Consider the following 25,514-nt stretch of genomic DNA (forward strand, 5'->3'; position numbering starts at 1 on the left):
AAGAAGAATATATGCAGTGTATTATTTGTTGAAACTGTACTTCCGATTTGATTTGAAACTGTCTCATTGCTGTTTATCAATAAAACTTTGAAAAAAAAAGAAAAAAAAAAAGAAAAACAAACTTTTTTATAATCAGTGTTTGATATAACACTGAAACATTTCATTAGTTACAACTGGTTCCCTGTGCCATTTTTGAACATATCATTTGATTAGTATATGTTAGGGCCTCTTTTGTATCAAGATTCTTAGGTTGAGTTTTAATTATAATCTAATACGTAATTTTCTAAGCATTTTAAGAATTTCTACAGTTGCTACATTGATAGCCTCCAATCTAACTTGGAGTGTTCAGCAAAAGCCTTCCTTTCTCTGACATGGACCATGCCTTCAACTGCTCCGTCATTTGATAACAACATTCCCTGAAGATCTGTTTAAACCTTGGCTCCCATTGTGTGATGCTATCAGGAGGTAGTGGAAACTTTCAAGAGGTGGAGCCTAAGAGAAGGAAGTTAAGTCATTGGTATGTCCCCCCAAAAAATGTGGGATCCCAGTTGTTGTTGTTGTTGTATTTCAGAAATAAGGGAAGAAGCCTTGCGTTACCATGCATTCCCCAGTAAAGTAACCTGCCTCACCTCAGGACCAGAAGCAGTGAGGCCAGTCAACTTTAATCATGTTAGCCAAAATCAACCTTTGCTCTTTATAAATTAATCATCTCAGGTATCTACTGTAATGATATTGGAAAGCTGACTAACAGAAATAGTATTATTTTTGTATGCCATTCAGTAACAAGACAACTCCTGAGAAATCCCTTTAGCTTTCTTTTGTTATTTATGTCACTCAAAGCTATTTTCCCTCTCCTTAATATAATTGTTTTATTAAATACAAAGGAAAATGTCAGCATTTAGCTGGCAGCATAGATTAATGATATGGTTTCTCCTAGCTGACTTATCATTGACTTTTATACACTGATTCATTTTATAATTCTCTGACTGTCAAGTAGAGCTGTCTAATTTAATACTAAATCTAAAAACTGTTTGCTATATTTCTCTATTAAAAGTAAGCTCCTCATGATTTTATACAAGTAGTTTTAATAGTACAAGTCAGTAATAGCCGGATAGTTGAAAGTCTGAACTTTTTGTGTGCTTATTTTTTCATGCAAGCTTACCAAAAATTTCCAAGTTCCACATCATCAAACTTTTCATCTTCTCTCAAAAGAAAAAAAAAAAACCACAGTGCCAAAATCAACTATTTTCAGCATCAATTTTCAAATGTCAGCTTGTTTTGCCTAATTCTAGTAAATTTATATAGTGTAATTCTAAACTTCACTGTTTGACATTTCCCTGCCTAAGGCCAGCAGTAGAAACTTTGGCCGCCTATGTTGCTTTTGGAAACTAGCCCCTCCCTTCGTGGTCTCCCGGCTGGGCAGTGGGGGAGGGGTGCGGGCTGGAAGGGGACTCTGCTTGCGGCTGGTTGCTGGGCTCGACCTCGGACTACCAGGTGCAGTTGAGTGACCTGGGGATTAGCCCATCACAGCAAGCTTCCCTCTAAAGAGATAGGTGACGCTACAGTCAACGTACCACAAATGGGATTCTGATACAAGGAAGATCAGGAAGATCGATTTAAAAAAAAAAAAAAAAAGTCAAGGTCGTGCCTGCATTTCCTAATGGTACGTTTTCTGATGATTTGGCTACTATTTCCGAAGTTTTGAATTTCGATTCTGACGGAGTTAAGTTTTTCCAAGACAAAAGTAAGAAGTGTTGCTTTCACCATAAAGAAGTCCTAACTCAGAGAGAGAGAGAGAAAAAGAGAGAGAGAGAGAGAGAGAGAGAGAGAGAGAGAGAGAGAGAGAGAAGAAAGACGCGATGGCGGTTGTAGCTATATGGCTATAGTGGGCGAAAGCACATAGGAAACTTGCCAAAAACTCCAGCAGACGTGTTTCTATCCTGCCTACAGCGTGCCTCAGAATGAGGCTGCTGCGCAGAGCCGGAGAGAACAGGAGGAGGAAGACGGATTCCACCAGCTCCAGCGACATACGAACGCTGCTGGCTAATTTTCTTTTGCTACAAGAGTTGTTTTTAAACAGACAGACACCAACTAACAAAAACCCTGAAGTGACCTCTCTGTCCCCCACTCCCTTAGTAACTTGTGTTCCCTGCTTCTACTTGTTCCTGGCATGAAACGTAACAAAGAGCAAAAATCATGAAACAAAAAGAGAAAAAAATGTGTGAAAGAAAGGAGGGCGAAGAAGGTAGAAAGGAGAAAGAGAAGGGGGGGGGGAGAAGAAGAAAGGGGGAAAGAGAGAGAAAGTGAATGTACGTAGTGGGGATTAAAGGAGAGGAAAAGAGAGAGAGAAGGGAGAAGGAGAGCGCGTGAGAGGGAGGGGGCTGGTGCCACCCTCCTGGTTCACTGAAATGCTTGTTCCCGAGATTACAGTAATTACAGCCCCAGCATGAGTTCCATACAAGCGCTAAATGAAACAGCACATCAATTAAAAAATAAACACTCCGTTCTGGGAGAAAGACAACCCCCTGGGATGTCCTAACAAGCGTAAATGAACCTGCCAGGCCGCCGGGGCTCACAACCCCCCTCCTTCTCCAGGCGGACGCGGGGCTGCGCAAGGCTGGAGCGACCGGGGACGCGCACGACTGTAGCCACCTCGAGGACGCGCATGGCTGGAGCCACCTTGGGGACGTGTCCGTGGACCCCGGCGCAGCGCCACCTCCCAGGAGAAAAGGAGGCTCTAGCAAACAGGAACTTTGGACGCATGACTGTGCCCGAAAGTGCGGAGCTAACAGAATCCTGGGATGGTTTCCAGTCCCATTTATAAGTTTTCGTTTTCTTTTTAAAGGAAGTATAGAAACCTCTTCTAAAAGGAAGCACTGGTTCCGGATGTGTTATATATTTTATCTCCTCTACTTATCGAAAGCACCATGAACTCTGTGGTGTGATCACCCCACTTTTTAGGTAAGAAAACTGGGACTCCCTGGGTCAACAGCGAGGTCACAAGGGACCCCCCCTCCCGAGCTCCACGCCCCGCCCCGCTGCGTTCCGAGACCGCCAGGGACCCGTCCCTCCCGGAACCCTTGCCGGCAGCCCTGGACCAGCCTCCCGGCTTTCCGAGACCGCCAGGGACCCCTCCGGCCCGGAAGCCCGCCAGCAGGTCGCCCCTACTCCAGGCTAGAACAGGGCAGAAGCTTGGCTGCTTTGAAACCGGCTAGGGAGGCGCGCTAGGATACAAGCCCGTTCTAGTCCCCGAGTGCTGTCTCAGGGAAATGAAAACAGACTTCGGGCACCGTGGAGTTTCTGAAGACAGTCGCGGCTCACTGTCCCCCAGTCGGTCCCAAGGTTACCAAACTCCCCAGGGCGGAAGACTCAGAGGGCCGCGAGGCGCCCGCAGACTTCCTTAAGGAGCGCGGCGCCTGGGGCGCCTGGGCTCCGCCCCGCCGCCAGTGATTGGCGCTCCGGGACCGGGACGGGGCTCCTGTCCAGGCAATATAAATATTCATAAGTCGGCCGCCCGGTGATTGGTGCACGGAGACGGGGGCGGAGCCCAGATGCAGCTGTATAAATATTCATGAGCCGGCCGCTGGCGCTCGCGGGCTGAGCCTACAAGTTGAGCGCGGGGCACAATTCCTGCCGCGCCACTAGGCACCGGTGTCTGCGCTGCTTAGGGTCTGGATTTGCTTCAGGGCGCCTGAGGGAAGGGGCTGCTTCGCGAGCGACTGCACCCTGAGCGCGGCGCGGAGCTGACCGGCGGAAAGACCCGGAGGAAGAGGCTCCGAACTCCGGCCCAGGCTGCGCGGCCTTGGGGCGGGCATGAGCCTCCTCCCAGGTGCTGAGAGGGCCCGCGAGGGCTGAGTCGCAGGACTGCGCCGCGGCCCAAACGAAACTCGCTGCGTCCGCGGCGGGAGGGGGCCGGGCGCGCGGGCGATGAGCCGGGGGCGCGCCGCGCCGCGCAAGGGCTGAGCGCGACCCGAGGGCGCGGGCCCCCGACCCCACCCGCCCTTCCCGCCGGGAGCCCCGCGCGCCCCAGCATGGAGTGGAGCTCGCTGCTGGAGGTGACCTCGCTGCTGGCCACCCTCGCGCTGCTGCAGCGTTCCCGCGGTGCGGCGGCCGCCTCGGCCAAGGAGCTGGCGTGCCAGGAGATCACCGTGCCGCTGTGCCGCGGCGTGGGCTATAACTACACCTACATGCCCAACCAGTTCAACCACGACACGCAGGACGAGGCGGGCCTGGAGGTGCACCAGTTCTGGCCGCTCGTGGAGATCCAGTGCTCGCCCGACCTCAAGTTCTTCCTGTGCTCCATGTACACGCCCATCTGCCTGGAGGACTACAAGAAGCCGCTGCCGCCCTGCCGCGCAGTGTGCGAGCGCGCCAAGGCCGGCTGCGCGCCGCTCATGCGCCAGTACGGCTTCGCCTGGCCCGACCGCATGCGCTGCGACCGGCTGCCGGAGCAGGGCAGCCCGGACACGCTGTGCATGGACTACAACCGCAGCGACCCCGCCACGGCCGCGCCCGGCCCGCCGCCCCCACCAGCCGAGCAGCCAGCCTCGGGCAGCGGGCAAGGCCGGGTGCCCGGCGCCCGGGCTCCGCATCGGGGCGGCACAGACGGTGGGAGCACCGGGAGCGCGGGCCGGGGCACTGGGGCGCGCGGTGGCGCCAAGGCCCCCTGCGAGCCTGGGTGCCAGTGCCGCGCGCCCATGGTCAGCGTGTCCAGCGAGCGCCACCCGCTCTACAACCGCGTTAGGACTGGTCAGATCGCCAACTGCGCACTGCCTTGTCACAACCCCTTCTTCAGCCCCGACGAGCGCGCCTTCACCGTCTTCTGGATAGGCCTGTGGTCCGTGCTCTGCTTCGTGTCCACCTTCGCCACAGTATCGACCTTCCTCATCGACATGGAGCGCTTCAAGTACCCTGAGAGGCCCATCATCTTCCTGTCGGCCTGCTACCTCTTCGTGTCGGTTGGCTACCTGGTGCGCCTGGTGGCGGGCCACGAGAAGGTGGCCTGCAGTGGTGGGGGCGCGGGAGCGGGGGGTGCGGGAGCGGGAGCGGGGGGCGCGGCGGGCGGCGCGGGGGCCGCGGGCGCGCGCGGTGAGTACGAGGAGCTGGGCGCTGTGGGGCAGCACGTGCGCTACGAGACCACTGGCCCCGCGCTTTGCACCGTAGTCTTCCTGCTAGTCTACTTCTTCGGCATGGCCAGCTCCATCTGGTGGGTCATCTTGTCGCTCACCTGGTTCCTGGCAGCCGGCATGAAGTGGGGCAACGAGGCCATCGCTGGCTATTCGCAGTACTTCCACCTGGCCGCCTGGCTGGTGCCCAGCGTCAAGTCCATCGCTGTCCTGGCGCTCAGCTCGGTAGACGGTGATCCAGTGGCTGGCATCTGCTACGTGGGCAACCAGAGCCTGGACAACCTGCGGGGCTTCGTGCTGGCGCCGCTGGTCATCTACCTCTTCATCGGCACCATGTTTCTGCTGGCCGGCTTCGTGTCGCTCTTCCGTATCCGCTCGGTCATTAAGCAGCAGGGCGGCCCCACCAAGACGCACAAGCTGGAAAAGCTCATGATCCGCCTGGGGCTCTTTACCGTGCTCTACACTGTGCCCGCCGCCGTCGTGGTCGCCTGCCTATTCTACGAGCAACACAACCGCGCTCGCTGGGAGGCGGCGCACAACTGTCCCTGCCTGCGAGACCTGCAGCCGGATCAGGCGCGCCGGCCGGACTACGCGGTCTTCATGCTCAAGTACTTCATGTGCCTGGTGGTGGGCATCACCTCGGGCGTGTGGGTGTGGTCCGGCAAGACGCTGGAGTCCTGGCGCGCGCTGTGCACGCGCTGCTGCTGGGCCAGCAAGGGCGGCTCGGGGAGCGCCGGGGGATCGGGGCCCGGAGGCGGCGCGGGGCCCGGGGGTGGCGGGGGCTCGCTTTACAGTGACGTCAGCACCGGCCTGACTTGGCGGTCTGGCACTGCCAGCTCGGTGTCTTACCCCAAGCAGATGCCATTGTCCCAGGTCTGAGCGGAGGGGTGGGGGTGGGGGGCAGGGACCCTGAAAGGGCGGAGGTTCCCACCGCGTCACCTTGTTGATTGCTATTAGCATGATAATGAACTCTTAATGGTATCCATTAGCTGGGACCTAAATGACTCGCTCAGAACAAAGTACCTGGCATTGAAGCCTCCCGGCCTCCTCGCCTCCAATGACACTCGGAGCTCCTCCTGGCGGACTGCGCGGTGCTGGGGTCTGCTGCGCTCCAGGTTACCCGGTGCTGAGCTGGAAGCCTCTGCCGCAGCCTTCACCCGAGGGACACCTTTCCTCCCTCTCGACTCTTCCACGTGGACTCATCCTCCCGTTGTACCCTGGAGGAGGGAGGACGGCGACCTAATAGGATTGCACGGTTTTGGGTATTCTTAATGACCAGGCAGATGCCTTAAATAAACAAGATATGTCTTAATTATACACCCTAAGTAAATACGGGTTTCTTACATTAGAGGATGTATTTATATAATTATTTGTTAAATTGTAAAATGTGTAAAATATGTATATATCAAAGATATACATTGTGTACATTTTTTGTAAAAAGTTTAGAGGCTACCCCTGTAAGAACAAATATAAGTATTATATTTTGTCAATAAATGACTTTTGATAAATGATTTAAACATTGCCCGCGCCCCCGCCTCTTCTAAGCTGTCACCTTTACCGTGCTTGCTAAGGGTGCATGGGGAAAATGGATTTCTCTGGTTTGTCATTCTGTACACTGACCTTTAGGCATGGAGAAAATTGCCTGTTAACCCCTAATTCACAGACTGTTAACAAAGTAAATATCACTGTGGAACTGGAACCAAAATCGAGATTTTTCACCTTCTCCAAGGATGGTGTTTAAATGGTAGCTCTTTGCTGATACATGAATTACAACTCACTTTAGTTGTGTAAATGGGACTTTTTGCAAAGATAGAAATTCCACATAGTCCTTGTTATTTATCTTGTATGATATCACTAAAAGTTTCAAAACCTCACATTCATATCTCGAGTCTGTGATTTTCAAAGCACCTAGTTTTTCAGGAACTGATCACTGTGTAAGAGTGGAGGTTGATATTCTAAACCAGATAGGCCTGCAGTACAAGTCACTTGACAATCTGGTAGTGGGGCAGGCGCTCTTTAATGGATTAAACTAACGGGTTAACATCTTAATAACCTTCCATGCTTGTGTATACCAAATGTGCTTCTTTTCCTAGAGAAAAAGCTATTGTTCCTCTGTCAAGACTAAGCTAATTTATTTGAGCAGAAGGCTGTTGAATTAGCAGAAGAATGCTTTGGCAATTGTTGAACTTTTTACCTGTCTGCCCAGTGGCTCAGCACATCATTCCTTTAAGTGGAGCTAAATGAATAGGGTTAATCTGTAGGGAACTTGGTCTTTTGAGTTTGAAAAACTTTGATCTTTTCTCCTCTCCAAATGTGCTGTATGGTCTGAAGTTTCTTTCCCCGCTGCCCAGCTCCTCTTGCTGCAGAGCAATTGGCCACCGCGGAGCCTTAAAGTTCTTCCATTAAAGGGCTGTGGGACTTTTACTTTAAAAAGGAGAGAGAGCGAGGGAGAGGAAGACTTGTAACAGTTAGTGAAGACCAGAGGCACAAGTGCGCGCAGCCTTTTAAACAGCTTTTCCCGGCATTGTTAGCCAGCCGGCAGGCAGCTAGGCGTGGGTTGAAGCATTATAGAAAAGGGCTCTGAATGCCCTACAGGTGGTCTGTGCACATAATCCCCCAATTTAAAGCATTTTCCTTTGCTGGACAATTGCATTACAAAACTCCCTTCTTTTTCGCTCCTAATTGAACCAATGAACTATTATAAACTACAAGTTTTTCTTTAAAAAAAAATCTTCAGTGCCTAAATTCTATTGACTAAATTCTGGCAAGTTTTCTGAACTGAACCTTTTAAAGTACCGGAAGTGAAAACTGCTTCGGCAGACATTTCTTTTTGAGATATTTTTATTCCTTATGCTTGTTATTTTGGGGGCAGATTAGCAATAATTTAAAAGTAATTGGTGAGGTTGTGTGTTCAGACTGAAAAGATAGCCCCAGGTTCCTTATTAGCCTGTCAATCACCATAAGAAGTGGGCAGCTACCCTGCTAATGGCAGGGGCATCAATCACTGTGGGGTGGAGGGGACTGGTGGTATGCACTCTCCTTAGCTGTTTGTTCTCTTTATTTTCTTAACAGGAACATTTAATAGTTTTAAAGAAAATCTTTTTAAAAAAATTAATAGGATGAAAATGGCCCCTCTTCTGATCTCTCTCATGCAAGACGTTTTTGAGAAGAGTTTCCTGGCAATGACAGTTTGTAAATTCTTTCCAGCATCCTACTTGGTATTAATTGGGTTTTAAAATTTGAGTATATAATAAGAATGCCTACATTAGCTATCATGCCAATTTTGTTTTGTAAAAAACAAAAATCTTTACCTTGCCAGTGATTGTACTCATTCTGTGTTATAACTTAAGTACCCATAGTGGGCTGTGTGGAACCCACACGGTAACTCAGGTTGTAGTGTGTGTACACTAGCCACCAACCTTACCTGTTCAGTCATAGCACAGAATTTTAAAGACTGGTCTTTACCACATATGGAGGATGGAAGACTGTTGGAAGTCACTAGACAGATAAGAGTTTTCTAATGTGACAGTCTCATTGTTGACATATTTTCAACCATGGGGTACAATGGGAAATGCCTAACTTTAAGCTTTTCACATTCTTAATGCCTCCGTGTATCCTTGTAAAGTGCCGTATTTGATTTCACTTCACTCACTCATTTTAAAAACTGGCTATGGTATGCTAACTGTAAGCAAGAAAAACTTGTCCTGACATTCTGGGGATGCTTTCAGTAAAAATACCTGCACCCATCATCACAGCAGACTGAGTTTAGAGGCTGGTGTTTTGCCTTTAAGGCCAAAATCTGGATTAAAAATTTACCAATACCTAAATGGGGTTTAAAAACATCCAAAATTGATTTCAGGGGTGGGGAAAACAGAGCAAGGTCCCTCTGGGTGCGTTTGTGTTAAGTGATTACATCAAATACCAGGGCATCCCCTATTAGGGGAGTTTCTTTAATTGCTATATGAAACATGTTAGTTTTTGAAACTTTTGTCAAATACTTAGGAGTGGGGAAGTTGTAGTTACTTGTGGCTAAAAGATCAATGTAAATAAAATCTAAGATGGTTAAACCTCTAGCAAAGCCAAAGCTCATTAAAATCACTTGTGGGGTTATGTGGAATACACTCTTTGTGCTTTATAATAAATGCAATTCAAAAGTACCTAAGATGGAAAAGGGGAAGCTTATTTAAAAAATTTTAAGGGCGGACAGTGTCACATGACTTTCTTAACCTGCACTGATTAAGTTTCAGATGTCTGAGATCCTTTTACCCAGGGGAAGGAAGCCAGATTGTCTTGCTTGAAAGAAAAGCATAGAAAGAGAGTCCCTCACAGAGCACAGGATGCCGTTGAAAGTATGGCAGCAAAAGTTCTGCTGAAACACTAATCTCAAATTTGAGGCGTGATCATCTTCCAGTTTGATGCTATGCTGCCCCCTTGTGGTGCCGCAAGGTGCTGGAATCTGCAGGATGCATACGTTCCCTCCTTCAGACTGAGGACCGAGCTTCAGAGCCCACGCCCACAGCCTGGAAGTTATTCATAATTTGGAGTCCTTTCTCTTAAGAAAAAGATCCCAAATTTGTATTTGTTTCAGGCCTCACAAGAAATACCTGGATCACAATCAGATTATTTTCATTAATTTCCGTGGAATTAAGTCTTCAACATAATGGTTATGCTGAAATTATGATGTTAACTGTGTTGAAATCAAAAGATGTATCTCTTTAAAAATTATCTTCTGAGTTACTTTTAGTTGAAGAATTGGATGCTTGCCAAAGTCTGCCATAGTGAATCATTACTGGCAGAGACAATGGATAATAAAGACTGCTTTGAGATGGGATAGTGTTGGTGTGCATAATTAAAGGTACCACTTGGCAGCTTCCCACGTGGATACTGATGAGCTGATTCCAGCATATGCTCCTTGTGCTTCACAGGAGGCAGCTGGGCTGGAAGGGGCACAGTCCACCCAGGATCTAGCCAGGTGTTCAAGGAAACACTTCAAGGAATAGAAACTGCTGTAGCGGACAAGGTTGCCCAAAGGGATAAAGACAAAGCATCTGCTTAGGACCAGAGGAAGGAGGGCAGGAAGGCCAGGGTTTGAAAGACAAGTATGAGTTCAAATGGAGGGCTCCACCACACCATGGATGTACACATCCTGTTTCTGTGAACCTGGGTGGCCAAGGGGATGAAGGAGGGAGGAGACATTGGCCAGGACCAATGGGATCATGAAACTGCTGAGTGAGCAGAGCTGTCCAGAGCCCCCCTTCCTGGCAGTGGCATCACTGCTATGGCCCCTCTGTCTCTCATTGAGAATCGGGACTCCATGTTCCACGTGCTCACCAAGGTACAGAAGGCCCAGCCTCTCATCCCCTCCTCCTACAGGTCAGGAAGCTGAGGCCCAGAGACAAGTGTGTTTGCTGAGGGTCACAGTCAGGAGCAGCTACCAGTCCTGCCTGTCACTCAGTTCCCATTGGTCTTTAATGTTTCCCTGCTCTCCTATGAAACCCCCAGTGCCACTACTCTATGTGCTCACAGTAGACACTCAGATGGTGTCCCCCCAGAGAAAAGGCCCTACTGGAGTGTCCCGAGGGCATGGTGACTCCCCTGGGCAGATTGCCTGCCCAAAGCCAGCACACCAGCTCTCCACATGCACAACAATTTAGTAGTTGCCACATGAGCATTTTCCCAGCTGATGTAAAACACAGGACACAGAGGCTGTGTTCTAGCCCCATGCAGAGCTGCCTGGACCAGAGGGAGGGATGGAGCAACCTGTTATTAATGGAGCTCACACTGGGGAGAGGGGCCAGATGTGGGAAACATCCATGCTGGCCAGCAGAGCCTGGAGTCTTTCAGGGCAGCCTGGGAAGGGTTGGGGAGAAAGTGAGTCTGTGTCAGGAGGCAGAGGCAGAGGGAACAAAGGAGCAGCAGCACCAGCACAGACAGCATCACAGGAAAATGGAGCAGAAGATGCTGATGGTGGTACCGGAACAAACAAGCAACAGAGAAAAATGGAAGAGACAGCCAGCTAGTGTCAAAGTTAAGGCACACCATGTTACAATTTGTATCTAGAAAGCCTCCAAAACTGTATGGGGTCATAGGAGGGGCTTTTCATTGGTGACTGGCTGTAGAGTGTGTGATGCTAGGATTAAGGATGTGATGCTGGTATTAAGGATAGTCTACCCTGAGTGTCCCATCTGAAAGGTGCCACTGGAAGGGATAAAAGGGACAAAAAGAAATCTGTGGAGGTGGCTGCTTCTGCTGCTTCTTCATCACTACTTTGTTGCTTTCCACCTAGCATGAACTGGTTCTCCTCTGCTGTGCCACCCGGCCTGGGGCCAGCCAACTGTGACTGAAACTTCTGCAAACCGTGAGCCAAAATAAGCTTTTCCTCCTTTAACTTTGGGTGTGAGGTGTTTTGTCTCAGCACTAAGGAAACAAAAACATTTGCAGTTAAGCAACTGCTATGGTTTCTGTCTAGGTGTCCCCCCAAAGCCTCATGCAGTCTTGGGGCAGCTTCTGGAGTTTGTGATTGATTACTGTGGGTGTGGATGCTGCCTGCCCTGAGGCAGGTAATTTGCATTACAATGTAAGGTGGGAAGAGAAGCCAGCTGCCTGAGCTGCTGCTACCCCTCCCTTGTGCTCTTGCTCTTTGCTGCCGCCATGAAAGGTTGCCCTCTGCTATGTGCTGCTCTGAGTTGGACCCAGCTGAGTATGGACTTAAACCTCCAGTAACTGTGAGCTAAATAAACCTTTCCTTTCTTCATTTTGAGTGTCGGGTATTTGTCCCAGCAACGAGAGAAGAGTAACTAAGACAGCAACCAAGTTTGAGTAGTTTTCAAACCGCCGGGACAACAATGAATGAGAGAGGAGAAATGTACCTATTGATGTCACCATATTCATACTTTAGAGAATCATGCACTAAATTAAATGAGAAAACAATTAGCACTAATTTCTCCATAACACCTAGTTCTAAATACCTAACTTCCTGGGTCGGTGAAATACTTCAGTGGACTAAAGCGCCTGCTTAGGCAAGCGTAGGCAAGCGAAGGGACCGTGGTCTACTCTACGGCACCACATGCAGCGTCAGCCCTACCCCCAGGGTGGGCTGAGCCAACCAGAGTTTGAGCGTGGTGGCGCACGCCAGTGATCCCAGAGCTGGAGAGGCTGCAAATAGGAGAATCACGGTGAGTCAGAACTGCATAGTGAGACCCTGCAACAACCAAATACATTAAAAAAAAAAAAAAAATCTAACTCCCAGTAGCAATTCTCATCCCTACATATATATTAGGAGTACTTAGGAGCTTGTTTGTTTGTTTAAATGCCAACATCCAAGCCGCACTCCAGCTACTGTCATCCACTTGACTACTGTCCTTGGACATGGCATTAGGATAGTGGGGGGAGGGTGTCCCGGAAGGGTAGTTACAATAGCATTCAGAAAGATGCAGGAGCGCCCCCACCTGGTATGAAGGGAGAACTGCGTGCTTTGTTGATTTCATTATAGAGAGCAGTTTGGGGGGATCCCGCTTTTTCTCCTGGGAAGAAAGAACCCAGAATTGCGTGTGCAGGGTACCCAGTTTGCTGTTTGTAGTGTCTTTGAAACCAGAAATAAAACCTAACCTGTATGTTGATGTATTAGTTAGAAAGATAATTAAATGTCTTCTTTTTGTTCAGTGCCTATTTTTTTATTAAGTAGGCAGGTGATGAAGCCCTGCCTGCAGTGCCCTAGGTTTGGCACAACTTCTGGGGAAGCAGGGTCTGCACTGGCAGCAGAGAGGATGATGAATAGGTGCAGATGTGTTGTCGCCACCTTTAGAAGGAACTGAAATCTGTCTTACTAAATGCTACTAAACATCTAGAGTTAGAAGGCTTGAACCTAGGCCTCCACAGTAAGCTACATTCCCAGGTCTGTTTATTATTTACTTTTTAATTTAAGCCAGGGTCTCATCAAATCTCCCAGGCTGAGCTTGAACTTTCCATCCTCCTGTCTCAGCCTCACAGAGTGGTGTGATTACAGGCATGAGCCACAAAGTCTGAGTAGAATCACAAGGTAACTTTCATACAGTGCAAAAATCTGTCTCTGAGCATTATGAAAGAAGTCATGGGAGCCGGGGAGATGGCTTAGTAGAATAAGTGCTTCCCTGGCAAGCACAAGGGCCTGAGTTCAATCCCCAGTTTAAAAAAAAAAAAAAAAAAAAAAAAAAAAAAGACCGAAAAGAAAAAAAAAAAGAAAGAAAGAAATCATGAATCCTTAATCACAGATCCAGAAAGTGCTAAGCACAGAGTCTCATGCCCATAATTCCAGTACTCTGGAAGACTGAGGCAGAAGGACACAAATTCAAACCCAGCCTGAGCAGTTTAGTGATTTTTCCAGATGCATCTCAAAATTGAAGTCAGGCAATTTGAGGCCAGCCTGGGCTACAACTTGAGCTCAAGGCCATCCTGAACTACACAGTGAAACCTGTCTTCAAAAAGACAAAAAAGAAATTGGAGCACTTGGGGATGTAGCACAGTGCAAAGGCCAAATAGTTCAATCCAAAGTGCTAAAGGGGAAAAAAAAATGTGAGACCGAAATTCAACTGCAAGCAAACTCTGAGATTTCCCTGATGCTGTGTAACATCTTGTATTTTGGAGAAGTGATTACTATGGTTTACAACTTAACTATCCCTGGAGGCACATGTGTTGAATGAGGGCTTGGTCCCCAGTGTGTGCTCCTGAGAGGTGGTGGCACCCTTAAGAAGTGGGTCCTATTCAAAGCTTTCAGGACTTCAGTGGGCTCCATTGAGGGTACTGGGGTCCCCAGCCCCTCATTCTTCCTCTCTCTCACTTCCTGTCCATAGGAGTGGTCTTATTCCACCATCCCTTTCCAATACACTGTGCGCTGTCTGTCTCCACTGGTTGATAGTAAGGTACTCAGCCTCTCTGTCTGGCTCCATCCTCTGAAAAATGAAGCTCACATCACACCACTGTGTAGGGCTGTTGTGAAGATTAAACTGTAATACCAATAGCAATGCATAGAATGGAGCCTGACTAGAGCAGCGGGTAAAAAGCTTGTTTCATCATGCAAATCTGTCTGTGTGCATTTTTGTCCTGTTTATTCATTTTATCATGATTTCTAGAACAAGCAGCACAAAGTTTAGCATTCCAACCATTTTTCAGTTTACAGTTCTGTAGGGTTGGGTGTAGCTACATTTTTGTTAAACAGTTCACTAGCACTTTTTTGTATTGTAGAACTGAAACTCCATACCCATTAAACAGCTGCTTTTCATTCCTGTCCCCTTCCCATGACTCCTGGCCTCCTCCATCCCACTTCCTGCACCTACAACTTTGGCTAGAGTAGAATGTACCTCATATAAGTGGGTCATGCTGTATTCATCTTTTTGTGACTTCTGTATTTTGCTTAGCATATTGTCAAGCTCCACACATGCTGTAGTATGTCCCAATGTACATCCTTTTTAGGACTAAGTATTATAGCACATTTTATTTATCTTGTCATCTCTGGTTGGGCACTTGGCTTGCTACTGCCTCTTGGTTATCGTAAAGACTGCAACTATCATTATGGCAGTGATTTGTAGTTTATTTATGGCTATACACTTAGGAAATTGGAACAGAGAAGTTTATCCCTTGGCTTCATCTAGTCCCTAATTGCTACATGTGCCCATCCACCGATGACTCATCCAGCATCCAATGACACATGGATCCATGCATTTTTACCCATTACACTCCTTAATGTCCGCACCAGAATAAGAAAAGCTGTACTGTAATAATAGCAAACTACTCTAAAATCTCAGCCACTTGACCTAACAGAAAATGATTTCTCATTTAACACACTACCCAGCAGGTGTCAACAGTGATTCTAGTCACCATGGGCACCCAAAAATGTAGGTTGACAAAAGCTTGATGTTGGCATGTGCTTCCGTGATCCCTGCATCAGTAGTAATGAATGCATCAATTTGTGCACTTATTCTCAAGGTTTCTGCTTGGAAATGACACCTGTCATCTCTATATCCGTTGATGGCCAAAGCAAGTCATCTAGCAGTATGGCGCAGGGAGGTAATTCTAGCATTTGCCCAGAACAAGCAAAACTAACAGGGCCTGTGGAGTGGCATGAAAGCCGACCACAAGCCCCCACACTCTGTATAACCCCATGTCCTCTCTTTCTGCCACAGCTGCTTCTGCTCTCTGCTGCCCACAGCAAAGGGAAATGTGCAAAGATCTAGACTGCAGCCTGAGTGTGCTCTGCCTTGGCCCTCCATTGGCCTGTGGTCTTGATAACTTTTCTGAAACTGATTGGCCTCACCCTTGAAATGAAAATGATAATTATTGCCCTGCCCTTACCACATACTTCTTTTGAAACACAAATGGCACACTGAAGCCCGAAAGTGAATTTTACAATATTATTTACAAAAAGGAAGGAAATCCAAGATACTATTCTCCTTAGTGACATACTTCTTTCCTTTGTAGTGTTCATAATGACGAACTGTCAGTGATTTAATCTCAAGAGAAAAGTTTTCGACTGATTTTTTCAAAAATTGTGTTGTTGTACAACATGTAATCAATGCAGAGCTGTTAAGAACCTACCCCACACAGAACTGGGCAGCAATCCTGTGTCCATAATCACTACGCTAGGACAAGGCATTCGGAGAACCACATTCAGCTATGACAGTTTCTTCACATGAAACTCACCAAACCATGGGAGAAATGAACACCAAGTGAAATTAAACAGTGAGTGAGAGAAGTGAAAAAGAACAGACAAGAAATATTATGATAAGAAAAGCTTAGAGGAAACAAAAAAAAAAGCTCTTAATCACCAAAATTCTATAGCCACGTAAGCAATAATTCATCCATATATAATTTCCATACTTCAGGCATGATATTCTATATGCTAGAAAACTTCATCAGTTTCATGCTGGAAATTTGGATTTCATATGAAGAAAATGACTAAGTTTGAAACACTTTTGGCTTAAAATGATTCACATACTCTTAAGATTAACAGAACCTTACACTCTATTATGATTTTGTACATTTGGACTTCAAATTCTCGAAGGATTTAGCAGTTTGAGAGCAAAGACTGGATTTTTCCAAATCACACAGAAGCTTTTAAATCCAAGTTGAGTCTAATTAAAGGATGAATGTGGTGAATTCCATAAAACCTTCCAACACAGTCGTGTTGTGCCAACTGCAGAAGGATTAGTGCTAGACTAACACAGATTTTTCCAGATTCCATGAAGAAAGGCTAAGTCTGGAGTCAGTCAACAATTCTTTTTGAGGCCCCTAGACTCACTGGTTTAGCTTTGCTGTAAACTGTTAGTTAACTAATGTGAGGAGTGTCAAGGTAACAACAAAAGATGCTAATTCCAGTTGGATTTCAGTGGTGTTATTTGCCTAGCATAATTAAGACTTTACCAAAGCAGCCTAAATGTCAATCCACCTTCCTATTCATGTGATTCCTGAAATCTCCACCTTGAGTTTCTGCCTCTAAGGTACTTGCCTCCCTGCTCTCCACCCACAGGAGCCTGTTGGGGGCTCCCTGCCAACCAGGGAATGGAAACCCACTTGAACAGTGGGTGAGGTGCGTCTTTGGAGTCCCTCCCCATCTTTCTGGGTCCTTATGGGTGACTTCCATATCTCTTTCTCAGGTACTCAGCTCCATCCCACAATCTTTTACTGACATGGAAGCTTATCACAAGTCTCTTTGCTGGCCAAACCCTTCTAGACCCAAAAGGAGACCTGGCAGGTAGCTCAGTGGTCTAAGTGACTGCCTGGCAAGCACAAGAACCCAGGTTTGATCCCCAGTACTGCATGCTATGCCAGCTCCGGAACCCCGGTAGTGCCAAGCCAGCCACCAAAACTGGGTGTGATGGTGCATGCCTGTAATCCCAACACTGGGGAGGCTGAGACAGGAGGATAGCCACAAGTCTGAGATGCATAATGAGATCCTATACTAAATAAATAAATACTTTTTAGAAAAGACTCAAAAGAAATAGAGCACATGTCCTGTCCATATTAAGTGTTCCATGAGGTATAAAAATATAATAAAAACTGGGAATGGGGATGCATGACTATAATCCCAGCACTTAGGAGGGTGAGGCAGGAAAATCATCAAGGTTAAGTCCTACCTAGGCAGTTTATTGAGAACCCATCTAAAAATAAATAAAGGCCTAGGGATGCAGCTCAGTGTAAAGATCATGGGAGACTCTCTCTCTCTCTCTCTCTCTCTCTCTCTCTCTCTCTCTCTCTGAATTACATATATATGAGCATACCTCATACTGACACAAAGGAGTCTCTGTTGAATCTCTGATGGTCCCACTTAGCGTTCTAACACTGGTGCTATCAGTTTAGCCCTTCAGGTCTGTGTGACCCATGTGCACACGAAGCCATCATTCCCCTGCAGCCCTTAATATTCAAAGACACAGATTCCAGCACACATCCTGTCCTACCTCTGCATATCCAGCTCCAGTTCAAAATGGGAGGCCCTTAAACTCTTTCATGTCTTCTGGTCTGGTGTTTGTCCCTGACTTCCCTAAGTAGCAGGAGGTGTTCATCCTTCAACTCTCAGCATCACTTACACAAATGATCTTTGTGGCTCCATTCTCCTCTCTCTCTCTCTCTCTCTCTCTCTCTCTCTCTCTCTCTCTCTCTCTCTCTCTCCTCTTTCTCTCTCTCTTTCTCTCTTCCTTCTTGTCTCTTTAGTACCAAATACTTCTCTCCATTCACCCAAGAAGTCCAGGGCATTCCCATATTTCCTTCTCCTCCTTTTCCTCCTCTTCCTTCTCCTCCTCCTCTGGTCATAATCATTTCTGTAATCCATCATGCTCAACACAGAATAGTGGCCCCATACAGGGAGCCTTTCTTCTCAGTGCTTCTGAATTTTTAAAAGCTTCCCAAGCTTGAAGACTTACTTCAAAACCTAAGTCTTTCATTGGTAATTTGAAATATCAGTCATAGATGAGCCCTGCCCACCTAGAAAAATTGTAAGAATTGTGGAAACATCATTTCACACCCCTATTTTAATGGCATGTTAGATTAAGGTTTATATCACTTTGATATTCAAATTGTATACAAAGGCTAAAGTTGCCTGTACCCAGAGCAGACAAACTGAGTGCAAACTGACTATTTCTGATAAAGGGTCCAAATGCAAACAAACTTGTAAACACCTGATAGGAAAAGAAGTGTGTAGTAGGAGTTTATCAAACAGCTTGAAATCCTCTTCTGAATAAAAATGAGCAGTTGCCAAAGATATTATCTCCTGTATCCCTGCTCCTAGATTACAGGAGTTGGGAAAGCGCCTTGCGTAAAACAAGAGTTGATTACAGGACAAGTGTTTTACAAAAGACAAAAGTTTGCAGGAGTTGTTGGGGTATGAAATCAGACACGTATATAGGCCTTGCTTTATTTGGTCTTAACCATCCAGCAGAAAAGTATATAAACAAGGTACAAAAAGTAAAGCTGTATTAATATGCTGACCTGTAAAAGGCTCAAGTCAACAACTTCTGACATTTCCAGTCCTACAGATAACCCACTACTATTATGAACTACAGACCTAATTTTTAAATCAGACCCAATCTCCCCCATTTTCCTCTACTGTATGACTGTGAAAAGATTATCAGTGAGCCTCAGTTTCCTGTTCTGCAAAATCATACCCATGGGGCTAATTAGAAATGCCCAGTTAGCACCTTCCTCCTCTAGCAGAAGGACATCAGGTGACCTCTCTTGTGAGTCCTGGTCAGCTCCCTTCCCAGTTCATCCTAGCAGCAATGCTGGGCCTCAGTCCTCATTCCCCACCCCAGGCCCTAATGACACCCCCCCCAACTCGCACAGGTGTCTTCATTTGCTCCACCTTTTCCCTCTTCTGGTCTCACACACTTCTCTCTTCTGCTCATAGCCAGTCCCTCACCCGTGGTCACCATGCAATCCTCTGTCAACTCCAAGAACTTCCCTGTTATCCTGGCCTGCGACTTTCACATGTCCCATGCTCAGCCTTTGCCCCACATGCTTTAAATTTTCCCTATATGAAAATAAGTTACTGAAATATTCTCTATTGAACCCTTGTCCGGTTCCCAGCACCACCCTGTGTGGCAGTGGGAAGCACGGAATTGACAGAACCATCCCTGAACAGTTTCTGTACACTGTGTCACCACAGTATCGTACTTATCTGCTGGAGTGCTACAACAGACTAAGTTAGAGGATCCAAGCAAGCCACAAGCTCTGCCTGGCACACAAGAAGTCCTGGTTAAGTGTCTGCCCCTGATAAACAATACAGAATGTTGTGCAGGAAGTTGGGGGACAGGTATATGGAGAATAGGAAAGGTTGAAAATGGTTGCTGGAAACATGAAAATAAACTAGAGAAATATGGCATGGCTAGGACAGAGTTAAGGACCTAACTGGAGGCCACCAAATTATAATGGGACTAATTTCAATGGTTGAGCTATTTTCTCCAGAAAGGATAGCTACCAGCAGGCCCACAAGCCACTCCCAGCCTCCTCCCTTTTCCACTATTGCGTGCACGGTTCCTGACCACATTGCCTATTTGTGTCTGGTGAATAAAGCTGGGAATGAGATAGGTTAGCATGTTGTAATTTAAACGTATTTCCAGAGAAAAGTAAATGTGATCTGATAAAAATGCAATGTGGCCACAACAGAAAAAAGTGGAATGAGGATAGGACTATTTGAAAAGAAAAGAACAGATTTAACAACAGCTCAAGACTGTAAAAGAAATGTTGGGTAAATCAGTAGCTTCTTGCTCTGTCAACCAAGCAGTCCTGGGGCTCACCAGGGCATGGACGAACCTCTATGCTCTCAGAGTTTCGGGGTAAAAACCAGTGTGGGGCCAGAAGAGGACTCACAGGGCCATGGAGGTAGCTCGGTGGTCTAAACACCTGTCTGGTAAGCTCAAGGATCCAGGTTCGATCCTTGGTACCACATGTCATGCCAGCCCTGCACTGTGCTGGCCAATGAAACCAGGCATTTGTGCACACCCACAATCCCAGTGCTAGGGAGGCTGAGACAGGAGACTCACTTGTGAATTCAAGCTGTGTAGTGAGATCCTGTACCAAATAAATAAATATATAAATATTTCTTTAAAAAAAATAGAAGAGGACACACAGAACAGAAAAGTAAGAGTTGTATAGAAACATGGGAGCAAAGAACTTGGAGACTCAGCTACGCTGGCTTGACTGGCTTCTTTCCTATAAGGTCTGTTTCCCAAACTGAAAAACAGGGAACGACACTGAAAATCCACTCCCTGAGGAGGAATGTAGGAATCTTAATAGCTTTGCTGATATCACCTGCTTTCCTGCCCCTTGAGATTGCCTGGAACAGAAGTAAGGCAGTAAGGCACTGGGCCAGAATGCCTGGGACAATACCATACCTTTGGATTAATTGCTTCCAAATCTGTCTGAAGGCAAACTCATCATCAAGCTCTGGTCTAGTAAGACCCATTTCCTACTAGCCATCTTCTAAACACTCTTGAGGCAGTACAACCTTGGCTCTTCTAAACTACAATGTATGGGCATCCACCATTTGGATGAACATGATCCAGCAAAGCAAGCCTGGTTTCTTGCCTTATCCCCAACCCAACTAATGACTGGTCATGTAGATTCCACACCTTCTGAAGATCCGTGTCCTCCACATCCTTCCTTTTCAGAATCCCAGTTTGCAAGGTGTAGATGAATCTTCATGCTCCAGCATTCATCCTGGGATTAGGATGAACAGCCAGGGAATACAGCAAGACTATCTTTTAGCTAAAGCATTTGGGAATCTTGGCTGAAAAAGTAGAACCGGGTTTCTGAAATTCATCTGCACAAAAATTTTTTCTGGAAAGGGATTTCCTCAAGCATAGAGGAAAACCATGTTTGAAATAAATACAAAATGGAAAGTACCTGAGGATACCAAACTGATCAACATCCATTAAAATGTGGCCCGTTAAACCCTGGTTGATTACTAAAATACAGTTAACGTCCTGCGCCAATGACTCAGGTAATATGCCCATACGAGACTGCACTGCAGCTTAGTGGGGCAGCCCACACATCCCACCTACTGAAGAGAGGCCAGAGGTCACTATATAAAATGTAAACACTACATAAAACACATCAGAGAGAAATGCCATTTTCCATGCTGTCACTTCAATGCTCAGCCCATAAAGCTCTGGTACCAGCACAAGTAGTCCACAGCTGGTGGAGAGGGGCTTAGTGATCAGTTGAGAATGACTGTGAGCCTCACAAAACACATCTGAAAGCTAATCTCAGAAAATAATCCAAAGCTTGAGAAAAGGCTTGCTCATTGCTGCTATGCTATTTTCTAATATCAAAAATTAAAAGCATTTTGTTCGATGACAACCTCAGTATTTAATGCCTCAGTTGGAGGGTTAGTAGTGGTAGGAAATGAAGACTGGAAACCATAAAAAATTCCTGTGAATTTCTGGGGTTTTACCCAGCAGAATGTGAGTAATCCACACAAGAGTAAATCTTAAAGCCCCAAATACTAAAAATATAAACACTACTATGTAACGGAGGGCTCCATGGGGCCATTATTTCACAATTTCTGCATTCTAATATTTCTATTATAATTTTTGACTTCAAAAATGTTTGCCAATCTACTTTGCAATTAAACATTGTTATGGCTTGTGTCTAGATGGCCCCCTGCCCAAGCCTCATGTGCTCACAGGTGGGGCCCTTCAGAGCTGACTGGACCTAAGGCATGTGGTACTAGCATTAGGGCTTAGCGTAGTTCTGGATGTGGAAAATAGGAAGGTCCCACCTGGCCGTAAGTGGCACCACCCAAAAGGTTTACAGACTTGATGGGATAAAAGAGAAAGGGAGGCTTGTTTTGCTGTTGCTGCTGCTGTTGCTGCTGCTGCTGCTGCTGCTGCTGCTGCTGCTGCTGCTGCTGCTGCTGCTGCTGCTGCTGCTGCTGCTGCTGACTGTTTTGCCTCTGCCATGTCCTTGAGCCATGCTGCCCTGCCTTGGAACCAGCCAACTAAGAATTGAAACCTCTTCAAACTAAGCTGAAATAAAACCTTTCCTCCTTTAACTTGTAGGTGTCAGGTATTTTCTCCTAGCAGTGATAAAAATAACTAGGACAAACATCAATTCCAGTCTTATCCTATAGGTCTCCCATAATCCTCTCCTATTGCCTCCAATATCACAATGAAAGACTTATTTTAGAGATCGGGGTGCAGCTCGGTGGTAGAGCATTTGCCTGGCATGTGGAATGCCCTGAATTCTATTCTCAGTACAGGAAGGCAGGAAGGCAGGAAGAGAGGAAAGGAAGAGAGAGACAGGGAAGGAAAGAAAGAAAGAAAGAAAGAAAGAGAGAGAGAGAGAGAGAGAGAGAGAGAGAGAGAGAGAGAGAGAGAGAGAGAGAGAGAGAGAGGAAGGAAGGAAGGAAGGAAGGAAGGAAGGAAGGAAGGAAGGAAGGAAAGAAGGAAGGAAGAGAAGAAGGGAGGAAGGGAAGGGCCCACTCCACTGGAACCCTGGGGCCTTTGTTAATTTGCTCCTAGAAAGCACACTCAGCAGGCATGGTGAACCATCATCACTCCCTAACTGCCTTCAAGAGGCAGCCTAGAGCTACAAATAGAACCAAAGCCAGCTAGGAAGGAGAACCTTGGCCACCAATAGTCAGATTGCTGTAGGGAGCCATCCTGGACCTCCATTTCCTTGGATGTAAGATAAGCCATGTTCCCTGGCGCATTCCACCCTGCTGATTACGGTGCTGGGCGAGTGAGTTCAAGGTCTCCTATGGGATGCGCTTAGGTGAGTGGCTGTGTCAGCTTCACAGTACTGTAACAAAATGTCCTACTCTGCCCACTTAAGGAAGCAAAAAGAGGTGTACCTTGGCTCATAGTTCTGGGAGTGCAAGCCCAGTTTTCAGTTTCTGGTGAGGACCTCAGGTGGCAATGGTGGACAAGCACTACAGAGCACAGTGCTCCCACCTCTAATCAAGAAACTGAAAGAAAGACTGAGACTGGGGTGTCTCACATTTCTTTATGAGGGTGCAGCCCCAGTGGCCCCAGAAGGCCCCTCCCCCTGTGGGGCACAGCGCCTCCCAGGACCATCACCCTGGGGGCCAAGCCTTTGTAGGCCACTCAGCAGAAACACAGAGGAGCCACAGTTGTCCCAGTCAGCAAGGGAACGTGTGCTGAGGAAGGACAACCCAGCAGAGCCAACAGGCGTGGGTGAAGTAGGTGCACCAAAGGTGCAGCTTCCTCCGGTTCCCCACTCAGGAGTGAAGGCCCCTGATACCCTTACTGTATGCAGGAGATTTCGCTGTTCAGCTCAGTGATGATTCACTTATAGAATACCGAAAGTTTATGGTAAAGTATTCAAATCTTGCTAATCAAGGGCTGCCCAGATAGCTCAGCAGACTAAAGCACCTGCTTGGGCAAGTGTAGGGAACCAGGTTTTAACCCCCATGCCATGATAGCCCCGCCCCGGCACGTGCTGAGATGACGATTGAGACTGGGCATAGTGGTACGTGACTGTAACCTCAGTGCTTGGAAGGCTGAAAACAGGAGGATCATTGAGTCCGATATGTGTAGTGAGACCCATAGACCCTGAACTAAATACATTTTTTAAAAAGTAAAAAAAAATCTTGCTAATCATTCTATTATATATAGTCTTGTGGCTAAACAACACCAGGTATATAAAGTATTCTCAATAAACACATAATGAATCATTTTAATATGTAATATTTTACTTCTACAGAAGTAAAATCTCCTTTTATCTAACATTAGCAGCAAATATCATATTTCTAGGTCCAGGAATGGTACCTTTTATAATAGATGAGAAAATACACATAAACCAACATGTCAAGGTCCTTAACTAATTAGAGCACAAAAGTGTTTCCTTGTCCCTTAACTGTGAGTCTTAATCTCTGTCTTAACTTTTCTCTGAAGATTCCCCTGGGCACACAAGCTATGATGAACTTGCTTTATCATAAAGCATTTTTATTTCTTTCTAATGGTCACTCCCACAAATTTCTCCATAGGATTACTGAATTTTCATTTTTTTAAAATTATTTATTTATTGATTTGTGTGTGTGTGTGTGTGTGTGTGTGTGTGTGTGTGTGTGTCCAGCTCAGCCCACCAGGGGGCGCAGCTGGCTGGCATGTGGTGCTGGGGGATTGAACCGTGGACCCTGTGCTTTGCTAAGCTTGTTTTAAGTAGGTGCTTTAGACCACTGAGCCATCTCACCAGCCCCGAATTTTCATTTCTAAAAGAAATAGCATGGGGTATACTTAGCATAAACTTTAAAAATGCCCTAGGCTTTTGTCAGATCAAATATGCCAGGTGAGGAAGACCAATTTGTAGGCTTTTAATTGCTTCTCAAATAACATTTCTGAGATCAAAAGCATTTTAACCTTCTAAAGTGTGAAAAAAAGAAAGATTCTCATATGTAAAAGAACACATTATTTTGTAAACCAAGGGTGATAACCTTACACACTTTGCAGATCACTTTCCCGACAAAGGTATGAGGGGGTTTGGTCGCCTCAGTAAAAAGCTGGAAGGCAGAGTCTTAAAGGAGGAAGAGCAACTTAGGTCACAGGAGCCCAGCCCTGCGCGGCTTCCCAAGCACTCTCACTGCAGGGCTTAGAACGTCTGCGCTTCCTTACAAACCTTCACCTCAAGCCAAACTTCACAGATTGCAGCCTGATCATGTGAAAAACCAGGGAAAGGGACAAGCAGGTATTAAGCTAAAATAAAGAAAATGAATCAAAACTTTTATTAGGGAAATTCTATCCTCTCTAAGAGGACAGATTGTTGTCTTGTTAAATCATCTCCTTCTCTTGAGACAAAACTGTTCACAATTTTATCATCCCATCATGTCTCACCCACTCTGTTCTCCAAAGTAACTTAATAGAATTCCCAGACCTACTACTAAGAATCCTTAAAGTTGTTTTGTCTGGGTAGAAGTAAGAGGAGAGAATGTAAAGAACAACCAAAACATAACATGTAAATATGATCAAGGGAGAATACCATGAAAAATTTGAATTTTCCTTCACTGCTTAGAAATATTGCATCTGAAATATGGTCGAAGAGAGGCCTCTGCTGGTGAGTTTGGAAATAGGACAAGAGGGTGTTTCTAAGTCGCTGGCCCTCTTCTGCCCTAAGAAAGATGTTCTTACCAATCCCTGGAGGGACACATTTGCAGTGATCATCAGGCACCCATGATTTCACAGCCCAAACCACCTCCTGAGGACACGCAGTTGTGTCCTGTCCTAAGGTTCCCAGCAGTCCGCAAACTAAGGCAGACTACCAAGTTTAGGACCAAACATGCTACTTTATGAACTTAGTTCCAAGGATATGAAATCTTATTTTTTTCAGCCTGTCAAAAGACATATACACGGCCAGAATGAAAGATGAAAGAGCCTGCTAGAGGCTGGAGAGAAAAGAACTGGT

The 25,514-nt window shown here is 46.5% G+C and overlaps 1 protein-coding gene and 1 long non-coding RNA gene across 2 annotated transcripts in view; one reads left to right on the top strand and one right to left on the bottom strand.

The window, feature by feature from the left end:
* LOC111812812 overlaps positions 1-1,220 on the bottom strand; it is a 3,981-nt gene extending 2,761 nt beyond the window's left edge. Inside the window, exon 1 of the long non-coding RNA XR_002818207.1 lies at positions 1,163-1,220. This is a non-coding gene — a long non-coding RNA (uncharacterized LOC111812812). The remainder of the gene's footprint in view (positions 1-1,162) is intronic.
* A 2,746-nt stretch (positions 1,221-3,966) lies between these two features.
* Fzd8 (frizzled class receptor 8) lies at positions 3,967-9,945 on the top strand. Its single transcript, XM_023701924.1, has one exon. The coding sequence runs from the start codon at positions 4,032-4,034 to the stop codon at positions 6,003-6,005; it is 1,974 nt and encodes a 657-aa protein (XP_023557692.1). The 5' UTR covers positions 3,967-4,031; the 3' UTR covers positions 6,006-9,945.
* Positions 9,946-25,514: the final 15,569 nt, after the last annotated feature.

Source organism: Octodon degus, unplaced genomic scaffold (genome assembly GCF_000260255.1).
Source record: "Octodon degus isolate 3935 unplaced genomic scaffold, OctDeg1.0 scaffold00144, whole genome shotgun sequence".
Lineage (NCBI taxonomy): Eukaryota > Metazoa > Chordata > Mammalia > Rodentia > Octodontidae > Octodon > Octodon degus.

Excerpts from the sequence above, each read along its gene's own strand:
- Fzd8 (XM_023701924.1), top strand. The coding sequence starts at position 4,032 with ATGGAGTGGAGCTCGCTGCTGGAGGTGACCTCGCTGCTGGCCACCCTC.